This window comes from Anolis carolinensis, chromosome 1 (assembly GCF_035594765.1).
Source record: "Anolis carolinensis isolate JA03-04 chromosome 1, rAnoCar3.1.pri, whole genome shotgun sequence".
Taxonomy (NCBI): domain Eukaryota; kingdom Metazoa; phylum Chordata; class Lepidosauria; order Squamata; family Dactyloidae; genus Anolis; species Anolis carolinensis.
Genome location: NC_085841.1, coordinates 327,606,074 through 327,632,531, shown reverse-complemented (window position 1 = coordinate 327,632,531; position 26,458 = coordinate 327,606,074). Strand labels below are relative to the sequence as shown.

The 26,458-nt window shown below is 38.0% G+C and overlaps 1 protein-coding gene across 1 annotated transcript in view; it reads right to left on the bottom strand.

Moving 5' to 3' along the window:
• The window catches only part of mipol1 (mirror-image polydactyly 1), a 217,020-nt gene that overhangs the window by 59,803 nt on the left and 130,759 nt on the right, over positions 1–26,458 (bottom strand). Inside the window, exon 9 of the mRNA XM_008102816.3 lies at positions 8,339–8,433. Within this exon, the coding sequence (XP_008101023.2) occupies positions 8,339–8,433 (95 nt within the window). The remainder of the gene's footprint in view (positions 1–8,338; positions 8,434–26,458) is intronic.

The window sequence follows — 26,458 nt, the reverse complement described above, 5'->3', positions numbered from 1 at the left end:
AAGAAAGATGATACAGGACGATATGTGTGTGCCTAACTTCAAGTCATCAGTCCACTTATGGTGACCCCATGCATTTCATAGTTTTTTAAGGCACATTTGGAATATTCAGAGGTGGTTTTGGCAGTTCTGAAACATAGCCTACAGTACTTGTTATGCGTTGGCAATCTCCCATCCAATTACTAACCAGGGCTGACCCTCTCAACCTTCAGAATTTGGTGCTTTTAGGGCAGAGGTTCTCAATCTGTGGACCCCCAGATGTTTTGGCCTTCAACTCCCAGAAATCCTAACAGTTGGTAAACTGGCGGGGAATTTTGGGAGTTGTAGGCCAAAACATCTGGGGACCGATAGGTTGAGAACCCTTGCTTTAGGGCATTTAGTGCATAGCCCAGCAAAATGATTCAGGAGAAATCATACTAGGCAAGTTGATCAGGAAATTGAATAATAAAATGTTCACATGCAATTACATCTGAAATGCATCATATCAAGAACCCAACATCTTACAATGATAACTGTTAATTAATGAAATAGTTTTTAAACACTAAAGCTGTAATATAGTTGCTTATTGTTGCAGCAAAAACACTTTCAGGGTGCAATTTTGTATCCTTCTATTCTATTTACAGGAGGATGGATTATTATAACACAGCATTTGCACATCATCCAGGTTTTTAAGATTTGCATTAATCATCACCTACGGAATTCAGCAGCTGGAAAATTAGAATAGTTAAACTGGCAGTGTAACGTCTAACTGTTATGCAAAGTATCATTTCAGGAATCAGGAAGGATGGCAACCTTTCCTGAGTTAAAATGCAAAGAAGAAACTTGCCTATCTTCATTTGCAGCCAATTCTTTCTTGGCTCAGGGAATCATAATAGATTTCTTTTTACATTCAAACATCCTCACTTTTTAATATATTAAATAACTTTGGAAAATAATATCTAACAACCTTTTAAAAACCCATAAGTATCATATTTAAATTCATTGGTTTGAATCCTATCTAGCTCAAACTAGAGCAGACTCATTGAATCAATTGGTTTTACCTCCATGTTCACATAATTTAGGAAGAGATTATCAAACTGTTGTCCACAGCTCTATGAACTTCATTCAGACCTCCTACAGAAGGGCTGAGGAACAATTTAGATTTCAAGCAACTGATACCAAGTCTGGTCCTCCAAACTACAGGAAAGGAGATTCCACCTGAACATCAGGAAGAACTTCCTCACTGTGAGAGCTGTTCAGGAGTGGAACTCTCTGCCCCGGACTGTGGTGGAGGCTCCTTCTTTGGAGGCTTTTAAGCAGAGGCTGGATGGCCATATGTCGGAGGTGCTTTGAATTCGATTTCCTGCTTCTTAGCGGGCGGTTGGACTAGATGGCCCATGAGGTCTCTTCCAACTCTACTATTCTATGATCTATGGTTTGATCGTGGGCAGATTACTAAAACTTACATGACCCTGGTTTGGGGTCTGGGATTTTCATAACACAATGTGGGGCATTGTGTACTAACTTGCTACCTGAACTTATAGCAAATATAGAGATTCTTGTCAGAAGTTGGAAAGTGCCCTATGATCTTCTAAATGCAACTACTTGTGTTGCCCCGGTGTTGGAGAGGCCGCTGGCCCCCTGCTTTCATGCCTTCTTTCTCTTTCCCTCCCCTAATATCTTTCCCCCATTCCTTTTTCTTCCCTCCCTCCTCATCCTCCCTCCTTCCCTTCTCCTTTTCTTCCTTTCCTTCCTCTTCCTTTTCTCCTTTTTCCAACTCTAGAGGGCTTCCCAACATCACTATGACAATATGGCTCTTTTGTGACCTCATCAAATGTGCAGCTGGAATCACTACCAATCGTAGTGATTCCGGCGATGTCCATCCGGGGGTGCGGGAACCTGTTGTCCCACACCCCCCATCGCTCGATTCACTGGAGTCCCCATCCTATGGGGGAAAGTGTCTGCTACTTAGCTTCCCCCCTTGATCCAAGGCAACATGTGAAGCCTTCCGTGTTGCAGCAGTGGTGGCATGCACTGCTTCGCCTTCCCTTTTACAACAGAGCCCCAATGGAAATTGTCATGCATCATGGGATGTGAGCCAACAGGCTCTGTCTTAAAAGGAAAGGGAACTTGTGTATGCCGCCAAATTAGCCCTTAGGTGATGAGGTCCTTTGTGGCTCATTTCTTCCTTCCTCATTTCCCCTCATACACATGTCACCTTTCTTTCCCAGTGACACCACATGGGCTACTATATTGTCATCTAGCAACAGCCTTTATGGTAAGGACAGATACATAACACACACACACACATATATATACATCTATGATCTTTGATTTTTAATTTATGTAATTATTATTTGATCAATAACCAGAGATAAGGTTAAGTGAATTCGTCAGCAATCTTTAAGTAGCTGATGAAAGGGAAAAAAACATAATTTAATTAAATATAACAAAACAAAATTTCATTTACTCACCAATAAACAAGCTAACTCACCAGGGTAAAATAGCATATCTTAGGAAGCCATTCCTTAATTGAGATTTGGGGCTATGCCATTACATAACTAGTGAAATCTTAGCTGCTGTTAATAACTTCCATATTCGTTTGAAATATTTGTTTCAAATGGGATCTCCTAAATATCTGAGCAAAATATAAAAAGGTTTCTGATGAAACCTTTGAAATGATCACATCAATCATTTCTTTGTCAGGCAGTTGCAAAGCAATGCGCGCACACTCTTCAGAACTGGTGTAGTGCTGTGTTTTTTGTTCTTTTTTTTTTTTTTTTAATAATATTTTTATTGAGTTTTGCACATGTACATGAAAGGAAAGAAAACACCATATACATAGAGGGAAAAAGAAAAAAAAAACAAACAAAAAAAAAAGCAAAAGAAAAAAAAAAAAAAAAAAAAAAAAAAACAAAAAACGTGAGTTTAATAAATAGTGGTAGAAAAAAAAAAAACGAATAAATACACACAGTTGGGGGGGGGGAATGGGGGGGGATAGGGAGTGAGGGGGGGGGAGTCGACTTCCACTGCTCCCGACGGTACAGCTTCTTTTCTCCTTTTGAAAACTCATCCATCTTCTCTTCACTTGCTTCTTTGCTGTTGGTGCTTTGGTTTCCACCTCACTGGGTGGGGTGCCGAGTTCCTAGTTTATTTTCAAATCTAATAATTCCTATCTCTTTTTGGTAAATCTTTAATCTATATCCATTTCTTTTGTTTATTTGTACCCTTATTTATTCGTTTTAATTCCTTGTATATTTACCTATGTATATATAAATATGTACTTATTTAGTTCTTATATAATCTTTTAATTATTCGTTTGTTTAGAGCTCTTTTTTGTAGTCAGATTGGCCTCTAGATATTTTTCTATTCCTCGCCAGTCCGTTTCTTTCCTTGATCTGCCCTGATTCCTTGCCATTAAGTAAGTCAATCTATCCATATTTTTTATTTCCACCACTTTGATTAACCATTCCTCATTCTTAGGGATTGTTTCTTGTCGCCAATATCTAGCGTATGTTAATCTAGCCGAGGTGGTTAAGTATATCATTAATTTTTCCTCATTTGGGTTTCGGGGTTCATTGAATATTCCTAATAGGTAGAGTTCTGGAGTTTTCCTAATTTTAGTATTCATCATTTTTTGTATAATTTCATGTATTTTAGACCAGTATTCTCTCGCTTTTTTGCATTCCCACCATGTATGGATGAATGTTCCTTCTTTTACTCCACATTTCCAGCACTTACCATTCTTAGTTTTGTTAATTATTCCTAATTTTTTAGGGGTGAGGTACCATCGGTAGAACATCTTCATCCAGTTCTCTTTTAATTGATATGCGTAGGTATATTTTAGTTTCCTTCCCCAGCACGCTTCCCACTCCTCCATTTGAATGGGTCTTCCTATATCTTTGGCCCATTTACTCATATTGTTTTTTACCTGTTCTATCTCTGTATTCCATTCCAGTAATATCCTATAAATTTTTGAAATTAGGCGGCCTGTTGTAAATAAAATTCTATCCCATAAATTATTTTTCCCCATAAATCCTTTCACTTTGTCTTTTTTATAATATTCCTTCAGTTGGCCATATTGTAACCATGTTATATTTAAATTTTCTGCTTTCAATTCCTCCTGGGATTTTAATCTAAGTTCCGATCCATGTAATTTTATTAATGTTTCGTAATTAGGCCATTGTGACCAACCTAGGAGTCTTCTCTGGACTGCCTCTATGGGTGAAATCCATATCGGGGTTTTATTGTACATTCTTGATTTATATTTATCCCACGTTTTTATAAGTGTCGATCTAATAAAATGATTGCCAAAGTTTTTTTCTATTTTAATTTTGTCATACCATAAATATGAATGCCAGCCTACTCTTAAATCAAAACCCTCTACTGTCAAAATTCTTTTATTTTCCAGTTGTATCCAATCCTTTATCCAAATTAGGTTGCAAGCTTCGTAATAAGTCTTCAAATCAGGCATTGCGAAGCCGCCTCTTCTTTTATCGTCAATTAAATTAATCCTTTTTATTCGGGGTTTTTTACCCTGCCAAATAAATCTACTCAAATCTTTATTCCATGTTGTAAAAATTTTCTGGCTTCTTAATATAGGCAGACATTGGAATAGAAATAACATTTTCGGTAGGATACTCATTTTTACCGCTGAGATTCTACCCATTAGGGAGATTTTTAAGTTATTCCAATTTTCTAAATCCATTTTTATATTTTTCCAGGTTTTTTCGTAATTGTTTTTTAATAATTGGGAGTTTTTTGAAGAGATGTATATTCCCAGGTATTTAATTTTGGGTGTTATTTCAATGCCTAATTTTTCTGATATCAACTTCTGTTTTGCCTTATTAATATTTTTTGCCAGGGCCTTTGTTTTATTCATGTTAATCATTAAGCCTGCGACTTCTCCATATTCTTTGATAATCGAAATCCATTTTTCTCCCTTCTTTGCTGGGTCTCCTATAAAACAAATAATGTCGTCTGCATATGCTTGTATCTTATATTGTACTCCTTGGATGGTTGTTCCTTGTAGTTCCTCATTCGATCTTATATTAATTAATAGGGTCTCTAGGGTCATTATAAAGATTAGGGGCGACAGGGGACACCCCTGCCGTGTTCCCTTTCCAATTTCCAACTCTTCTGTTACCTTCCCGTTTACCATGATTTTTGCTTTTTGTCTCTGATATATGGCCTCAATTGAGTTTTGAAGGTGATAGCCCATATCGAGTTCTTGTATTAACAATTTAAAATAGTCCCAGTTTACCCTGTCGAAAGCCTTCTCGGCGTCCACGGCCAGGAGTAATATCTCCTGTTGATTTTGAGATTCATAATATTCTAATAAATCTACTACTAGTCTTATATTATCTTTGATGTTTCTATTTGGTAGGAAGCCGGATTGCTCTTCCTTTATCCATTTTTTTAAAAATATTTTTAATCTTTCTGCAATTATATTGGAAAAAATTTTGTAATCTACATTCAATAACGATATAGGTCTATAATTTTTTATATCTTCTGGGTCAGAGTTTTCCTTATGTATTACGGTGATCAGGGCCTCCTTCCATGAGTTTGGCATCTTTCCTTTTTCTCTTATTTCATTCATTATTTTGAGCAGATATGGTGTTAACTCTCCCTCGAATACCTTATAGTAAATTGCCGTCAGGCCATCTGGGCCTGGCGATTTTGAGCTGTCTAGTTTCCTAATTGCTGCTTGAATTTCTTTTTTAGAAATTTCTTTATTGAGATCTTCTCTCTCCTTTTCTGTGATTTTTTGTAATTTTAACTTCCCTAGATAACCGGTTATCTTTTCTTTTTCTATCAGGTCTTTCCCATATAATAGTTTATAGTATTGTGCAAATTGTTTTAAGATATCTTCCTCCAGATAATGGTATTTTCCCCCTGTTTTTATTCTTTTTATGTATGTTGCTTCTTTCCTTTTCCTTAATTTCCTAGATAGCCATCTACCTGGTTTGTTTGCCGATTCAAAATGGGTCTGTTTAATGTAGTTCATTTGCTTGGCTCTCTCTTCTAATTCAAAGTATTCTCTCTTTTTTTGTGTCATCTCTAATCTTAGCAACAAGTTTGAGTCCCTAGGTTTCCTTTTAAGTTCTTTTTCAATTTTTGCTATTTCTTCCATTATTATTTTAATTTGTTTTTGTTCTTCTCTTTTTTTCCAAATTCCCTGTTCTATTAGATAGCCTCTCATAGTAGCCTTGCTGGCATCCCATACCATGTGGAGGGGTGTTTCTTGGTTATCATTTATTTTAAAAAATTCTTCCAGAAGAGCCCTATTTTTTTCTATATCTTCTTTCCTTTTCAGAAGATTACTGTCCAATTTCCATCTCCAGTGTTTTTCCTTCTTATTTAATATTACCTCTATGGGGTTATGATCTGTATCTGTCCTTGGTAGTATCTTAATATTTTGAACTAGGGGGGAAAGGGATTTGGAGGTCCATACCATATCTATGCGGGACCAGCTTTTATTTTTTGCTGAGTAGAAGGTATAATCTTTTTCCTCACCATGGTGTGTCCTCCACACATCATCTAAATCGTACTCTTCTTTAAAATTTCTGAAGTCCTTTGATAAGAGTCCTTTAAATTTCTTGTCCCTGCTGTTTCTCCCCGGATTTCTATCAATTTCACAGTTCATCACCCCATTGAAATCTCCCATTAAAATTATCTTGTCAAATTCCTTATCTTGTATTAATTCCTTCAGTTTTTTCACAAATTTGGATTTAGGCTCATTTGGAGCGTAAATATTTATCACTAATATTCTTAAATTTTCAGTGTTAATAATAATTCCCAGTATTCTACCCTCCGTATCTTTAAAAGATTGTTGAGCTTCTAATTTGGGGCTAACATAAGTTACTACTCCTCTTTTTTTTTGTATGTCTGAAGAATAAAATTCCTTACCTAATTTTGGTTGCGATAGAAGTTCTGCTTGGTCCCGCCTTATATGTGTCTCCTGGAAAGATATTATGTCATAATCTGATTTTTTAAGGGGGTTATAAATTTTATTTCTTTTTTGGGGGGAGTTTAGTCCATTCACATTACAACAATAAATCTTCAGGTGTCTTCTCATAGTATTTCTTCTCTTTTTCCACCTTCCATTGTCTCTTCTTCCTTTTCAGAGAGTGTTATATGGTTGTCCTCCTCCTCTAAATCCTCTTCTTCTGTCCTGCCTTCCTCCTCCTCCTCCTCCTGAGTAGTTTGGTCTTTCTTTACATTAGTGCGGTGTTCTGGGAAGTATTGGTCGTCTGTCTTCTTTTTAAATATCTCTGTACAAGGTCTAAAGTTTTTTGAGTATTCCTCTTCCTCCGATTTCTCTTCCTCTTCTAATTCTTTCTTCAATTTTTTATAAAAGTTTTTTGCTTTCGCCTCTGATGTAATCCAATATTTCTCTCCCTTATATGTGGTCATTAACCCCTCTGTCTTTTCCCATCTGAATCTTATTTTATGCTTTTTTAATTCATCTGCTAGGAATTGATATTTTCTTCTTCTGTTGAGGGTCTCCGTCGGATATTCTTTCAAAATCACTATTTTCTCTCCTTTGAAGGATATTAATTTCATGTTATTTATTTTTAAAATTTCATCCCTGTATATCTTTTTTGTGAAGTTCACTATTACGTCTCTTGGTGTCTTGTTCTTTTTTGCATAATTTGTATTTATTCTATAGATTCTATCCGTTCTATCTTCCGCTTCGTCCGTTGAACAATTTAGGATGTTTGCTATGATTTCAATTATGATTCTTCTTATATTTTCCTTCCCCTCCTCCCAAACGTTGCGAAATCTTAGTTGGTATTCTAGCTCTTTTGCCTCAAACTGTTCTTGTCTTGATTTGATTTTGCCCGTCTCCGAATCCAACTGTTGTACTTCCTTACGTAATTTGTCCTGTGAGTTTCTGATTTCAGCCTTCTCTTGTTTTAAATCTTTTAATTCTTGATTTATTGTCCCTATTTCCTGCTTCATTGTTCTTAACTCTTCTTTGATTTCCTTCTTAAAATCTAACATTTGTTCTTGTGCTAACTTTTGATAGGCGTCCTGCTTCTCTTGCATTCTCTGCAGTTCTTTCAGAATTGAATCCGTTATGTCTCTTATGTTTTTTGTTCTTGGGATATGATAAGCCAAATGCAAAACAAAACAAAATGCTTATTTGGATAAAACAATACATTCAGGATTTTACCTTTATAGGGTATGGTAATGCACTCAAGGAATAAAAAGATAAAAATAGATCTGATAATTTGAAATGTAGGACATTGTTACCTCATTCTTGTTCCACACAGTTTTAAAAAACTTCGAGAAACAACAATGCAATGAAGAAACATTTTTCCACTGAATTTATTTTTAAGGACACAAATTAAATTACCTGTAATAAATACGAAGGGTCTGGAGCTCTTCTTCAAGGCTTTTATATTGCTGAACAACAGCTTCTCTTTCTTGTTGCATAGCCAGCAATTTTTCCTGCAAATAAAACAATAAAAAACAAATTACTTTCTGAATGAAACTGAATGTGTTCCATTTTAATAGCTAACATGCCTGCAATCCTATGTTCACTTCAAGTCCCACATAGTACACACTGGCTTTAGGCTGAAGAATATATCACATACCAACAAATAACGAATGGATCAGACCAAAGTTCATCTCATCCAGTTTCCACGGCACTTTTTCATACATGCCAATTTTAAAACATTGGAACCAATGTAGACAAAGCATTGCACTTGATCCACAGTGCAGTCCGAAGGCTGTTTTTATGGGTCTCCTTTCGCTCAAACAATGTAAGGGTGGGTTTTTTTGCATTGCCCCTTCATAGCCTCAAGTCTCTTTTTGATGTTATGTGCTGACATGCTGTCTTCTGACCCCATCACAAAGGCCAGGCGAAGCATTCTGCTTCACTGCCAGACAGAGGAGGTAGCAGGGCAAATCTGTCGCCCTACATGCCACTTCCTCTGGGCGTCGCTTCCCACATCACACATGGAAAGCGTTGCCCTCCAGGCAAGGACCCATGCTGGTTCAATTGGAGCCAGCACAACATGGATGCTTCCACCCCAGTTGGGGGCGGGACCTCTGCCAAATGTCACACGACATAGTGTGATGACTAGGATGCTAGAATTGCCTCGTCTGATGAGGCCCTATGATTTCTGGTGAGTGAGAACTCCAGATGAACTGTTTCCTACAGCTATACTCAGGTCCTGCAATCTCAGGGACTTTGCTTTCTTTTCTGGAGTCATTCCATCTGTAATCTCATTTTTCCTTCTGCCTTCAACATTATTTATCATTATAATTTTTTCCCAGTGCTGCTTCCCTCCTGCTCCTTGGACTGGCGTAATGGCATGTGGCAGCGCCATCTTGCTTCCCTCCTCCTCCTCCTCCTCCTCCTCCTCCTCCTCCTCCTCCTCCAATTATTAGCTGTTAAATTAACTGGACATTGACAAACTCTGCAGCTAGAAGCATGCACATTGTTCACATTAACTTTGGGTGTGCATGCCACATCGTAACATTTTCCAAATGTCTTAACTTGTTGTTATATCATTCTGTAAATTTAAATAATTAATAATATTGTCTCCAATTCTTTTTACTACTGTTTTCTGTATTAATACATACACCTTATTATTCATATTTCTGATACGTATTTTGTGTAATATGCCTCATAGAACATAGACAGATGGAACAAAACCCTAAACATTTCTTGAGGCTCCACGAGAGACTTTTGATTCAAAAAGGGCTCTGTGGCTGAAAAGGTTTGGGAGCTCCTGCTTTAGTGAAATTCTGTGGTTAGCTTCTAGTAGTGGTGGCCCAAGAAATTCCTAGAGAAACATATTCACAGGTTGGAAAAATAGCAATTCCTTTATTAACAATTTTCCAGTTTCACTGGGGTCTTGTGATTCGAACTCTAGTGAATGTGGAGGGCTGACTTTAATTGTAATAGACCTTCTTCACTCCTTATCCCAGCAATTTAGAACTTATATGTAGCTACCACGACTATCTAGTTTCTAAGACAATTCATTTAGCTTACATTTTTAATATAAGATAAGAACCTGGAGGTAAATAGTCATAACAAGTCAACCTTTTGGCATATATAAAATAGTAGGGCCATCGCAGTTAGTGGGACAAGTGAGTCATGACGAATTAAAAAGACATTGCTTTCAATCAACTGATGTTAGGGGATTTAACCTGAGTTATGACTAGATCTAGATCCAGGCTGTATTTTGTAGGTTTATTATAATTCCTAATCTATGTATATTTTCTCCACATATCTCAATTTTATACCACAAAGGGGCGAACAGTAAAAAAACAATGCAACAAATTAAAAGCACAGTTTTTAATCAAAACAAGAAAATTAAAATAATTATGTCAGAAAAAAGGAGAAGCCGTTAAATCAGAATTACAGTGCTGATTCTTAAAATAGAATAGTATTGTGCGGGCAATGCAAGAGGAATACATCTTTACGAGGGAGGTGCCACTGTAAAGTTGACCTTGCTGCCATACTTCAGATGAAAAGGGCGCACATAACATTTCTCTTCTGAGGAAGAGCTAATGTACAGCTAACAACCCAGCCATATACAGCTACATGGTAAAGGTAAAGAAAGGTAAAACTGATTTAGCCAACTCCAATCAACAATGTGACAAGCACATTTCATACCAATGAAAATCTCGAATGTTTTTAAAAGGTAGACCCACACAGAACATATTACAGAAGCCCAGTCAGTAAAGAAAATTGTGATCATGTTGCTCTCCCTACAACTTTCTTTAAGATCACAGTCTTTCCCATAGTCTGAAATATTACATTTTCAGTACAATCCCCTCAATCCTCCACCAAGCATGGATCATACTGTGGGTGGTAATTCTGGGAGTTATAATCCAAAAATAATTCCCCCAGTTCTAGACTTTCCAACATCTTCTTTTCAGGCCAACAGAATGTGCTTGTAATGATCCTACAGCCACATACAAATAGCCTATTGCAGCTTGTGCAACCCTTGTCTGGAATTCCAAAATCCCAAATACTCCCAAATCCAAGATGGTCCATATAGGTGCCTAAGATAATGGCACCTTTGCTTGCTGATGGTTTAGTATGCATAAACTTTGTTTCTTGCACAAAATTATTAAAATATTGTAGAGAATTACCTTCAGTTTCTAAGTTTAAGGCATGTTTGAAACAGAAATGAGTTTTGTATTTTCTATTTAGACTTGGGTCCCATTTCCAAAATATCTGATTGTGTATATATATGCAAATATCGGTATTCCACAATCTGATAATATCAAAACTCCAAAATACTTCTGATCACGAGCACTTCAGATAGGAGATACTCAATCTATACTGCTATGAATCATCACCTTACCAGGATGAGAATAAAGTATATTATTTTTATTCAAAAAGTTGACTTTTACAACCAAAGGGCACTCATTTATTATATGTTCAACAAAGAATTTTGTGGTACCTTGAAGACTCACAATTATAATTTAGCATTGTCCTTTACAGACTGCATACTACTTCAGATGGCATGCCTCACCTTCAACCACAAGAAAAGTAAAGAAACCAATTTCATGAAGCATCTGATGAAATGAGATGTAGTCCATGAAGGCTTATAGCAAATAAAATGTGTCCCAAATGTGTTTGGTGTTTTCACTAGAACAGATGTAACACCGGGCATTTCTACAGTAGGTTACTTCAAACTCAATGCCGTTTGCTTTGGATTTATCTTTTTCTTTCTTTCCTTCTTTATTTCATGTACCTTTTTGGACAGACAAACCACAGCTCCTAGAATCAAACAGTTAAAATTGCGTTTGTGGGCAGAGCCTCTGGTTGAAGGTTCACCAATATAACCCACAAAACACAAGGATGTTAGCCAAACCAAACTATTTTCCATAATTATACTGTACTATTGGTGAAAAAAACCTTCTTAAATATTGGGGGAAGCATGCTTGAATCAAAAGAGGGTTGTTCAAGAGCCCAGTAATTAACATCCTTGACAATTTTCAGTGTGCTGTGAAGTGCAATTGAAATGGTAGATGGGGAGGAAATGTTTTCAACAGACACACCTACTCCTCAAGAGATTACTAGCTAGATTCTTTAGAGAGGTATCACACCTGATACTCTTTTAGGAGGAAGGTCGGGAGACATAAGTCCTGACTCTCCTTTCACTTACACCCACACTGGTCTGGCATTACTTCACAAGATAAGCTCCTAGTTTACAGCAACGTAAGAAAGAAGAGAATCGGCATAAGTGGATTTAAAACAGTCAGCAACAAGAGGAAGAAAATAATAACAATACTAGGCTTGCAGCTAATCTCTTTGATATAATATGTAAGATAGGAGTGGAACACTGGTCAGGCAGAGACAATAACAAACATTCCAATATGGGATTTAGGTGCATTTTACCAGAAAGAGAGAGAAATTTTGTGTGTTCCCCTATTAAAGTATTTGAATTGTGTCTTGGCTGTACCATCTCAGAACAGAGGGAACAGAATGTCAAATAAATTAAAACAACCCTTCACATAGGAAAAAAGAAATCAAGAACCAAGCTAGGAAGATTATTTTCTCTATGTGCTTGTCTATACAGATGAAAAAAAAAATCTGTTTGGCACCACATTTTGCTGGCCTACATTGGACCTGCACTGACCTTGTTAATGCCACACACACAGTGAGACTGCAATAACTGGTCACACATTTCCCTCTGGTGAACCTATCTCGCTGTTAGAAGGCGATTTACATTTCCAATCCTTTTGTATTATTTTGGCCCACATGGCCATTGACACTCCGCGTATTGGGTTCCCCCCAACATGCATACGAATAAACATGCCTTTCATTAAGCCAGTGGTTCTCAACCTGGGGTACCCATATGTTTTTGGCCTTCAACTCCCAGAAATCCTAACAGCTGGTAAACTGGCTGGGATTTCTGGGAGTTGTGGGCCAAAAACATCTGGGGACCCCAGGTTGAGAAGCACTGCATTAAGCAATAATGCAGATATGTCAGAATTTGCAAACACTAATCCTCCTTGAAAAATATTTTAAAATTCAACCCTAGAAAGATCCACTTCCTGGAGGGAATGTTCACCTCCCACCAAACAGTTCTGCTCACCACTAACTTCTCCCCACAACTATACAGTGAAGCCTCACTGGCTGGAGGGGAAACTACATGCCAAAAACTCTGGATTTTCAGTGAAACATCAGGATAAAAGGTATGTTTTTAAATGGTTAAAACCCAAATAGATGCATTACAAATGAATCATCATGGATATTGTGTGTCTGGATAAGTACCCATATGTACCACTACTACTACTACTACTAATAATAATAATAATAATAATAATACCTTTTTTTTATACCCCGCCCCATCTCCCCGAAGGGACTCGGGGCTGCTTACATGGGGCCTGGCCCGATAAAACAAACAAATAACAATAACAAAGCAATAAAACAATTATCCCAGTAAAAAACATCAACATCAATAAAAACAATCATTAAAATCAACAAGCAGGATACAGTGTTAAAAACAGGAGACTAAATCATAGATCCCAGGCAAAGCGCAGAGTGTTACGAAATGGGGAAGGAAATTTCACAGTTGAAAGGACAATAAAGTGCGGTATAAAATGGCAAGACAACAACAATGGGACTATTATGGAATGGACAGATAGATCAATCCAGCAACAATTAAACATCGAAGGCCTTTTGGAAGAGCCAGGTTTTTAAGCTCTTCCGGAAGGAGAGGAGGGTAGGGGCCTGCCTGATCTCTCTAGGTAGAAAGTTCCAAAGCCGGAGGGCCACGACGGAGAAGGCCCTCTCTCTCGTCCCCACCAACCATGACTGTGAGGGTGGTGGGAGCGAGAGAAGGGCCTCCCCCGACGAGCGAAGAGAACGTGTGGGTTCATAGAGGGAGATGCGGTCTCTAAGGTAGGTGGGTCCCAAACCGTTTAGGGCTTTGTAGGTGATAACCTGCACCTTGAATTGGGCCCAGAAAATAAATGGCAGCCAGTGGAGCTCCTTAAACAGAGGCGTTGAACGCGCCCTGTAATTCGCTCCAGTTAAAAGCCTGGCTGCCGAACGTTGTACTAGTTGTAATTTCCGGGCCGTCTTCAAAGGCAGCCCCACGTAGAGCGAATTGCAGTAATCCAGTCTAGAGGTAACTAAGGCATGGACCACCATGGTCAGATCAGACTTCTCGAGGTATGGTCGCAGCTGGCGCACAAGCTTTAATTGTGCAAAGGCCCTCCCAGCCACGGTCGACACCTGAGCCTCAAGCGTCAGCTCCGAATCCAGGAGGACCCCCAAGCTGCAGACCTGCGCCTTCAGGGGGAGTGTGACCCCGTCAAGCACAGGTTGCCACCCAATACCCCGATCAGACGTACGACTGACCTGGAGGACCTCTGTCTTGTTGGGATTAAGTCTCAGTTTGTTCACCCTCATCCAGGCCAACACAGCGGCCAGACACTGGTCCAGAATCCGAGGGGCTTCCTTGGATTTAGGTGGAAAGGAGTAGTAGAGTTGGGTGTCATCTGCATAGAGATGGCACCGTACTCCAAAACTCCGGATGACCTCACCCAGTGGTTTCATGTAGATGTTAAAAAGCATGGGGGATAAAATAGAACCTTGTGGGACCCCACAGGTCAATGGCCAGGGGTCCGAGCAGGTGTCCCCCAGCTTCACCAACTGGGAACGGCCCTCCAGAAAGGACTGGAGCCACTGCAGTGCAGTACCCCCAAGGCCCATCCCAGAGAGCCGTCCCAGAAGGATACCATGGTCGATGGTATCGAAGGCCGCTGAGATGTCCAAGAGAACCAGTAGTATCCCTCCCGATCTTTTGGTGATATCATGATCTTACTGTTACTGTCCAGACATGACTTTCCCACCTTGCTAGGTAGTTAAAAGAATTTTGAAGTGTGACTACAGTATCATGCAGTTTACTGAAAAACATGTTACTAGACATGGCATTTTAGGAAATCTAAAAAAGAAGGTTGTTTACCTAGAATTGGAATGCTGGAAAGAACCACAAGGATTATCCAGTTTAACCCTGCCACCACTACACCGAAACAGGAATTATTACACTTCAAGAATCTCTGACAATTGTTTATCTATGGCCTTCTTTTAAAAGTCAGTTGACAAGTTTCTATGACTTAATCTTTCAGTTAGAAACCTTTGTTGAACATTTAATCTAATCTATGTTCTTAAAACTTTGCCTTTCACCCTGCTCTCTTAGAAAACAAATAGCAATTGCTTTCTACTTTATTTATAGGAATGTTGAAAGCTATTTTGTCTTCATAAACTCTTTTTCTCCAGGTTTGAAATTAGGACTGCATCAAATATTCTGCAGTTTTGGTTTTTGGAGTTAAAAACAAAGATCTTAGTGGAAATATGTTTCTGAAGACACTTAGTTTTTGTGATTTTTCCATCCTTTGGGTGTGTGCTCCTGCTTGATACCACTATCTAGTAAAGTGCAATTCTGTAATTCTGCCTGCAAAGCAGAGCTCAGTGGTATGAAATACCTCTTGTGTTTGCAAAGCACAGCCCAGTTCGATTCAATAACTCTTCTGTCTGCACAGCTCAGTTTCTAGCTATAATCTGCTATTCAGATCTCTCTTGTTATTTAAATAGACAATTTTGTGGATTGTTTTCCCAATTTCTGTTGTAATGGCACAGAATGAGGTTATAACTGAGGTGAGATGGGGAAAAGGGGAAAATTTCTGGCTCATATTTACCCATTAGATTATAGTGGAAACAGTGTGTATTTTCAGATGTTGCTGGATTGCTGTTACCAGCAGAACTAGGACCTCATCAGAAGGGCTGGGTGAAAGCATGGAAAAGTGAAGGCAACCATCCTCCTTAGTTCCCTATTGTCCTTCTCCATCTTCTGTGATGACTGGCTATTTCAGCTCATTTTAAAACAGTTTGTCCCAATCAACAAAAATGTGTTGAGAGCACTGGTAAAACATTCCACTTCATGACAGTTAATAACCAACAATGCAATTGTTTCGTTATTCAGTATAATAGCCTTCTGTTTGAATTGATTAATTTAAACACATGAGAAGATCCCTGATGGACTGAGCCAATGGACCACATAGACCAGAAACCTTTTCCCAATCATACCCAGTGAATCCTGCTCCAGTAACTCATTATCAACCAGAGTCAGCAGACAACGTGTATCAATTTTCTATTGAATGATGATGATGATACCATTAAACAACTGTATTCTTAAATTATGTCCACAAATTCACAGAAATATATCTAAGCTTGTAAAATTCTGTTCTACTAAAATCAGCAGGTTTACTTCTCGGCTTAAGCACAGTTAGGAGATCACGAAAGCAAAAATTCCTAAGAACTGTTCGAAGAGTGTTTACCAAATTCCTTACACTTAACAAATGCTACTGAGCTAACATCAATCAGTACAGACTGAATTACCATGTATAAACCTATGGTCTCTTAATAGGGAACTGTAAACTTTACCCTCCCTACCAAAGCCCTTCTGCAGTTGGAAACTTTGCCAATGCTTATGTTTTTGTTTGTTCAAAGGATCTCATCGGCTGTCACTGTGACTATCTTACCATTCACACCTGAACACCTGCTATACTGAACCTGCCATGCCAGAAACGTTAAGCAATCTCTGTTTAGTGAATGGCAGCCACTTGGACATTATTTCCTCTGTAAGCTTTCAATTTAACCAATAGACAGTTGGGGAATTGACTGTACATAGATATCTGCCAACTGAAATGTTACTGAAGCAAGTTTAATAAAGTAATATTAAGGAGCAAAGACTGACTAAAAATCTATAGGTAACCAGGACCCAAATCACATAGGGCTTTATAAGTAAAACCTCAGAACACAAAACACACTTAGGTGGTTGTTGTTTTGTTGATGTGTAGTGTACCTTCAAGTCGTTTCTGATCTACAGTGACTCTAAGATGAAACCATCACAGGGTTTATTTAGTGGATGTTTGCCATTGTCTTCCTCTGAGAATGAGAGTATGTCTCTCAGTGGGTTTCATAGTGCGGTGGAGATGGTCTTCAGAGTCATAGTCCAACAACCAAATACTGTGGTATAAATTAAACTATGCCAGCCTTTATTCTTATGTGTTTAGCTACCTCTCTCTAATCTCATAACAAATTCAATACAGGGGAGGCTATCTGATTGGAGAAAGCAGATCTTGGTCAATCAATAATCGGAGGCTCTCACTTTCGCATCCAGACTAATATAGGGCTGCATATCTCTGGAATCTCTGCTAATCATTGCCTGCCTTGAAGTCAAGAACATCCCAGAAGAGAGCCTTGAGGGAAGATCTAAACATCTATTATACAGATTCATATGGGAGAAGGAAATCCTTTGGGTAGCAATCCAAATAAGGCTTTAAAGGCAAGCTTCGAAACAGACTGGCAGCTGATTTTAGAAGTGCTGTGATGTGTACAGTTAGCTCTGATCAACCATCTAGAGCAATGGCTCTAACCTGGGTTCCTCAGATATTTTTGGCCTACAACTCCCAGAAATCCCAGCCAGTTTACCAGATGTTAGGGTTTCTGGGAGTTGAAGGCCAAACGCATCTGGGGACCCCAGGTTAAGAGAACCACTGATCTAGAGCAGCCTTTTGCGATCTTTCTGTTCTAGAGGAATCCTTAAAATTATTTTCAGATAGATAACTGTAGTCCATCAATCTACCTCTGTCTAAGAGGGTTCCCACTTTGAGTGTGAAAAGGTTAATTTTTCAAACCTCCGCTCTCAAGCCCCTGAATTAGCATTGTATTGAGAACACTTGAAATTACAACCCTAAAAGTAACCTTTTTGAGGTTTGATCATTGCCAGTCCATCAGAACTTTGTTCCACTTGAACAAAGAAAGATAGATAGATGTTGTTGAAGGCTTTGATGGCCGGAATCACAAGGTTGTTGTGTGTTTTCCGGGCTGTATGGCCATGTTCCAGACGCATTCTCTCCTGACGTTTCACCCGCATCTATGGCAGACATGCTCAGAGTTTGTGAGATATATGGAACATGGCTATACAGCCCAGAAAACACATAACAACCCAAAGAAATATAGAGTTCTCTTCAAATTGGGCCAAAGAGATGTAGAAGGAATAACATACTAGACACTAAATCCCAAGATCACCTCCACTGGTGATATATTACCAATATTTCTTTCTTGTCTAGACTGAGCCTTAGGTTTTGGGAGATCACTAGTCTATTACCCATCCCAGACCCTGCTAATTACTGGCATAGCCATGAACTTAACCTTTGTGGAAAAAAGGGATAGAAAATCATAACATCACAACCTATAAAAAGCAACTGGTTTTGGCATTTCTTTGAACAACTCATAGAATCATAGTATCATAGAATCATAGAATAGTAGAGTTGGAAGAGACCTCATGGGCCATCCAGTCCAACCCACCGCTAAGAAGCAGGAAATCGCATTCAAAGCACCCCCGACAGATGGCCATCCAGCCTCTGCTTAAAAGCCTCCAAAGAAGGAGCCTCCACCACAGCCCGGGGGAGAGAGTTCCACTGTCGAACAGCTCTCACAGTGAGGAAGTTCTTCCTGATGTTCAGGTGGAATCTCCTTTCCTGTAGTTTGAAGCCATTGTTCCGTGTCCTAGTCTGCAGGGCAGCAGAAAACAAGCTTGCTCCCTCCTCCCTATGACTTCCCCTCACATATTTGTACATGGTTATCATGTCTCCTCTCAGCCTTCTCTTCTGCAGGCTAAACATGCCCAGCTCTTTAAGTCGCTCCTCATAGGGCTTGTTCTCCAGACCCTTAATCATTTTAGTCGCCCTCCTCTGGACGCTTTCCAGCTTGTCAACATCTCCCTTCAACTGCGGTGCCCAAAATTGGACACAGTATTCCAGGTGTGGCCTCACCAAGGCAGAATAGAGGGGGAGCATGACTTCCCTGGATCTAGATGCTATACCCCTATTGATGCAGGCCAGAATCCCGTTGGCTTTTTTAGCTGCCGCATCACATTGTTGGCTCATGTTTAACTTGTTGTCCACGAGGACTCCAAGGTCTTTTTCACACACTCTGCTGTCAAGCCAGGCGTTCCCCATTCTGTATCTTTGATTTCCATTTTTTCTGCCAAACTGAAGTATCTTGAATTTGTCCCTGTTGAACTTCATTTTGTTAGTTTCGGCCCATTCTCTCTAGTCTGTCAAGATCGTTTTGAATTCTGCTCCTTTCTTCTGGAGTGTTGGCTATCCCTCCCAGTTTGGTATTGTCTGCAAACTTGATGATCGTGCCTTCTAACCCTTCGTCTAAGTCGTTAATAAAGATGTTGAACAGAACCGGGCCCAGGATGGAGTCCTGTGGCACTCCACTTGTCACTTCTTTCCATGATGAAGACGACGCATTGGTGAGCACCCTTTGGGTTCGTTCGCTTAGCCAATTACAAATCCACCTAACCGTAGTTTTGTCTAGCCCACATTTTACTAGTTTGTTTGCCAGAAGGTCGTGGGGGACTTTGTCGAAGGCCTTACTGAAATCCAGGTAGGCTACATCCACAGCATTCCCTGTATCGACCCAACTCGTAAATCTATCGAAAAAAGAGATCAGATTAGTCTGGCATGACTTGTTTTTGGTAAATCCATGTTGACTATTAGCAATGACCGCATTTGTTTCTAAGTGTTCGCAGACCACTTCCTTAATGATCTTTTCCAGAATCTTGCCTGGTATCGATGTGAGGCTGACTGGACGGTAATTGTTTGGGTCGTTCTTTTTTCTCTTCTTGAAGATAGGGACCACATTCGCCCTCCTCCAATCTGCTGAGACTTCTCCCATTCTCCAAGAACTCTCGAAGATAATTGCCAGTGGTTCTGAAATAACTTCCGCTAGTTCCTTCAATACTCTTGAATGTAGCTGATCTGGCCCTGGGGACTTGAATTCGTTTAGAGTGGCCAGGTGTTCCTGGACAACTTGTTTCCCTATTTGGGGTTGGATTTCCCCCAATCCTTCGTCCATTCCATGTTGCTGAGGTTGAAGATGGCTTTCTTTTTGTGAGAAGACCGAGGCAAAGAAGGCATTAAGCAGTTCTGCCTTTTCCCTATCCCCTGTCGCCATCACCCCATCTTCTTCTTGCAGTGGCCCTATCGCCTCCTTGTTCTTCCTTTTTCTACCAACGTAAGCAAAAAAGCCTTTTTTGTTGTTTTTTATGTCCCTGGCAAGCCTGAGCTCATTTTGCGCTTTAGCCTTGCGAACCTTTTCCCTACAGGTGTTGGCTATACGTTTGAATTCTTCTTTGGTGATTTCTCCCCTTTTCCACTTCTTATGCATGACACTTTTGAGCTTTAGCTCAGTTAAAAGTTCTTTGGACATCCATTCTGGCTTCTTTGCACTTGTCTTATTTTTCTTCTTTGTTGGCACTGTTTGCATTTGCGGCTTGAGTATTTCACTTTTTAAAAACTCCCATCCATCCTTAACTCCCTTGTTTTTTAATATTGGCGTCCATGGAATGCCGCTCAGTAATTCCTTCATTTTTTGGAAGTCAGCTCTCTTAAAGTCCAGAATGTGTGTTTGACTTGTCTTAGTTTCAGCATTCCTTTGTATTGCAAACTGCAGGAGCACATGGTCACTTGCCCCTAAGGATCCAACCACTTCAACTGTATTGATCAGGTCTTCCACATTTGTTAAGATTAGATCAAGAGTTGCTGATCCCCTTGTTGCCTCTTCTACCTTCTGGACCAATGGGTCTTATTGCTTTCTGAATGTTTGGTTTGTTCATTCATCTAAGATGGAACCCAAAGTGTTCCCCTTGCAATCTACCATCCACATTTTGACTAGATTTAGTCAGTTTCAGCATGGGGTATGTATGTGTGTGTATACACACACACACACAGAGTATATCTATATATTCACTCTTACAATCTTCTTCTGCATTATTACTTCTCAGTTTACCCTACAGTAATTGATGCCATCAGATAATAATAATAATAATAATAATAATAATAATAATAATAATAATAATAATGTATTTATACTCCACCCTATCTCCCCAGAGGGGCTCAGGCTAGATTCCAAACATAATAGGCCAAAATTCAATGCCCCAACACAACAACAATACACCCATAATGACAAAAATTGATAACCCAACATATAAAAACAAATTATGACAAGAACTAAAATTAAATTAAGTCTTCTTCTGACAACCATAGGGCCAATGTACAAAACTAGGCCTGATGTTCTCCTTTACTGCACATGAGAAGGCACCACCATTGAAATGGAAAATGCTAGAAAGAAAATTCTTTGTGTGGAACAATATGAGCAGGGAAGGTTTAGTACCCCTACACACCGATTTTCCAGGCAAAATGTCTTTGCTTTCTCAGGAATATTTTATCTAGTCTGACTGCACTGCTCTTCTTTAGTGTCAGGATGGAATTAAATTTGACAGGTGTTAAGTTCAAATTATATATTTCCTATTTACGTTACAGAATACTGTGAGGCAACTGAAAGCGTATTTTATATAGAATTTTCTATTCAAATTATATTTTATATGATATTAACGATCATGAAATACAAGGCCAATAAAATTATTCACATGAACAAAATATGTACTGGTTACATAATGATGTGGGTGTGCACCATCCTGAGTTTGAGACGATGACCTCTTAGAGTTGTGTCATGTTGCTATAGAGCATAGTGCTACCAACCTGTGGCTCTTGTGTGGAACTCCACAAACCGCTTTTGATCCACTTTGCCTTACAACATAGCAAAGAAATGTTGCAATAAGAAACACCAACAAAGATCTGAAAATCTTAAGCTCTGGATTACCATATTGTGTTCTCCTGCCATTCAATGCATCAGACAAAGGCCGTGGTGTTCAAAGTAAAAGGAAGAGAGAAAGGAAAGGAAAGAAAGAAAGAAATAAAGAAACTGGTCACAGAAAGTGCAGGGTACAAAGTCAATAATATTCCTCCACATCTTTACTCTTTTCACAGATTGGATGTTAAAAGAGTTGGGGCAATTAGGCTTTTGTTAATTACCAGCTGTTGAAACAGATGTGTTGACTGTCCTTATTAACCCACAGCTGGGGCAGGAGAACAATTGATGCTCACTAAAACCAACAGCCAGCTGTTTTGCAGTAATTATCTCCTATCAATAATACAGGTGATAAATGCAGTAAAGCTTATGTCTGTAAGTTTCAATAACAAAAGTACAGTTACTAAATATATGTCATATTGTATTTTTAATTTAAATGCCAGATTCTTCTATCTTCAATATTTGTGCCAGCACAATTTCTTGGATGGTTTGGATATAAATCTTTGGAAGGTACAGCAGTCAGCACAGTGTATCCTATCCTATGTAAAGCTTAATTTACCAGTGAAACATTTCTTAAGATTGACTCAACATGCCAGGCATGTGTTAACCATGGACTGTTTTAGTGTAGAAGTTACTCTATGGGTCTGAAAAATGTGAGAACCAAAATATCTCTTTTATTGAATTACATTGTATAGCAGAATTCACACTGGAAGTTTGACAAAATTCTAATGAAGAAAGAATCCTGAATATCTTGAATGCTTTCACAGGCTTCGATAGCTCTATCATCCAGTAAAGGCATCAGCATTAGTGCTACTGTTAATCCTGTCTAGAGTAGACTTGTATCAGTGGGATCTATCAACGTGTTGATTAACCATTCAACAACTGATTGTATAAGTTTACTACAGTTGAGACTAACCAACAGGATGCCAGCTCTGATGCAGTGTTTTGCCTTTACTTTGTGATTACCGTACACAAATGGCTTAAATATCCTAATAAAATGCTTGTAGCTAGCTTTCCTTATTCAATATGATTCTTCCAACTGTTCTTTCCAATCATGTTCATGCAGTGCAATTTTGCCATAATTTGGCATAAACAAATAACACAAAATCAGTAGATGAATTCACACCAGTCAAAATTATGATATTTCCTAAAGGTAACCACTGTTTTTCTTCTTCAGACATTTGTTTCAACTCCAACATTATTACTAATAAATCATATTCATCACTTAATTTAGGTAATTTCATGCAATATTTGGCAGGGGTCCAAATTGGGAGTAATTATAAATGTGTTGAAGTAATTCTATATCATAAAATAATCCCATTAGAGTGAAAGGAAAAATGCGAGAAAGTTGATATGTATAGGAAAATGCTGTTAAGCCCAGGTGAATTATTTTAATCTCCAAAAATCAACATCTCCTACAGGATTTGCATGTTTAGGAATTTATCAGTAGGCACAAGTACATTTCTCTACATTTGCAGACCCTCACTTCTTTTATGTAAGATTAGTTCTAATATGCAAACATCTGCACTCATATTTTGGGTTTCCATTACCACAATAAGTTTACATTTTGTGTGGGGTATTAAATGCTTTGAAATAGCCAGGATGTATCACATAGAACCATTACAGATTCTCATATAGTAATTTATTTACATTGGTTCCTCATTCCTAATGTTATCTCTGTGTATTTCCTTATGATGCATTCAGAGAGAAAAAAGCAATGTAAAACAAAAATTTTACTTACATTATAAGCAAAGCCATTCATCACAATTCAACAAAGAACTTGTCTATTGGAATTTAAGTCTACCACTAATTAGTACACATTTAAAAACACCATCTTATTGAAAACAAGGATTAAGGCAGGCTGAATATTCACCCTTTCATGTCCTTCTTTCCTTACGTCTTCAGTAGAATTCACCATAAAAAGCCTGTTCAGTCAACTTTTAAGGAGCGAAGTTGACAATAATCAGGGCTCTGTTCATTAAGAGGGACAATATCAATTAAGAGACATTATTGGGCAACAAAGAAATCAGAAATCCAACACGCACAGCCCACACAATGTCCACAAGTGGATTGTTAACACTGTGTTGTGTTTTAAATTATCTACATAATTGCTATTTAGAGCTAAGCTCATTAGTGTGTACAAAAAAATCCTAAAGGAAACACCGTTGTACTAACTCAAATGAAAATGATTAATAGAGAATCACAAATTGAACTATATAAGCCAATACATGCATCTTTATATTTTTAATATTATTAAAATTTATATTTTTGGAAAAGCCAAATACAACTAAAACACACTATTTGTTTTTACTTTATAAGTAATATTCTATGTGATAAACCAACTTTTCTCTCATCATCAACTTTTGGTATATTTAATTTGTGTAACTATATGTGAAAGCTGTAATAAAAATATGCTGTAGCGATTTCTTGAAAATTACTGGTGTCACTAATTGTTGTTGTGCCTTGAGTATAATAAATCTTTTGTTGGAATTTAACTTGAGATTTTTTACTTGAAATGATTGAAACAGATTCTATAAATGCTCTGCTGTATTTGAAGCAAAATGTAAATCAGAAACCAGCAGGAAACCACATTGGGTACTTCTGAGCGATGCAGCCATACAAAAGAGTAGTTGTTTGTGTAGTCATATTATGGATAATCCACTTATTTTATCTTAAACTATTATTTTGTACATTCAAATTTGGTTGGCGAAGAATGTCAAAGGAGTTGTTGTCTATCTTGGATTTTTTTTTATTTCCTCGTGTTTCTTTTAATAATTGTGATGTTGATGCACATTGCATATCAGCCCAAAATGAGAGGGCAGCAGGTGTTTGTTCAGATGTGAGAAATCCTGGGAAAAACAGGGTGGCATATCTTATATCATTTTTAATTGTTTATTTATGTTTTGTTTGACTGCTATAGTGTTTGATTTTTACATATTGACTGTTGTTTGACTTTGTCCTGTATTTTAACATATTGGAAGCCACTTTGGGTCCCTATTGTGGGAGCAGAGCGGTATATAAATAAATGTATTATTATTATTATTATTACTACAGTATTATTATTATTATTTTATTATGACACAGCAAACAAGATAGATATGCTGGATTTCATATTATTATTATTATTATTATTATTATTATTATTATTATTATTATTATCTTTCACTTAACAATTTGTTTCTGGAACCTTGTGGCTGCTTTCAAATTCAGTCTTTCACAGTTATAACACCATAGATGTCTCTCTTTGAATGCTACTTGACATGGTCTACTGCATTTGCCTCCAGTGACTGGTAGTTGCAGCCACTGTACACATATATTGGTCTTCACAAATCTTGTGAGGGAGGGACCTCATTTTAAGATAATGAAAAATAAGAGTTAAGTATGCTAATAGAATACACACAACAAAGATATTTCAGAGTCTATCCCTTTGTGTATGTTCCTCCAATGCAAGGGAAATGTAAAGAGATTTTTCAAGCAACTAAAAAGGATTGTTTGTCATTTTTAAAAAATCTAAGAGAAGAACAGATCAGGTAGGGGGGGATGGAAATTGAAACATACATCTATGTCTCAGAGTTTCAATGTAAAATCAGAAAATTCACTTATATAAAAATTACTGTAGAAATAAATCTAGCAAAGAATTTTAGAAAAGGTGCCATTAATATGGAAAAAAGCAGTTGTATTTTCAATGTGCATTATATTCTAGTACTGAATCTTCATGCCCTGGCTATTCCAAATAATGGCGTAGATCGAATCCATTTTATCATATACTACAGCTGTATTTCAGAGGAAGGAGCTGACAAGAACGCCTCTGAATATCCTTTTCTTAAGAGAACACCATGAAATTCATGGAGTCACCAGAAGTCCACAGGCAACTTGAAGGCACATGCATATGCAAAATGTTCTGTTTTACCTATTTGATGAAGACTTTTAAGGTGATACAATTACCTATGCTTTAGCAGTTATTTAATGAAGAAAAATATAATTGCAGATCTCAAAAGACTCTGTGCGTGTGGTATTTGTATACTTGAGGAACAAAGGGACACTGCTACCAACATCTCACACCTGGTTGTAGTCTCCTTTTACTTACTATTCTTGGGTTTGTTGGTTTTCTTCTTAACAATCATGTGCTATAATGCTACTAGCAATAGTCGTCATGGATGTTAACACAACAGCAAAATTCACCCAAAGTTGTTGATAAGTCATGCAGAGCACATTAATCTAACGGTGTCACTGGAATATTATGCCTCGCTTAGAAAGGAATGACTTTTGATAGATTGATTTAAATCCAGCAACACACGGCTTGCTTCTCGTTTTAACCTTAGTTTAAACTGTGACTCAACCATCTTTTTATTTCCTTAGAAACATTGAACAGTTGCTGCTACCGTGTTGGCACGGCATTGGGTTTTTTGATCACATCATTTGAGGAAAGAAACCAATTTAATGGGTTTCCCTTCCTGTCATTCTTCATTTCATATTCTGGATGGGAAATTCCAAATGTGGCTGCTGATACCATCCTTGATTCCTGATTAAAAGGTGTTAAGAATAAAATATTAAAATTTGCTTACATTTTAGGGTGACGCTTAACCAAACCTCCCCAAACCCCTCTAAGCCCCAGTTTGATTACTCACTGGGATACATTTATACTAAAATCTTTCCTTTGTCCTCTTTATCCCTCGCTAACCAGTTCTTTCTTTTCATATCAATTATTAACCCCGTGACGTTGCTTGTTGCTGCAGTAACTTTGTTTCAATGCAACTGTTGCCAGGTGAA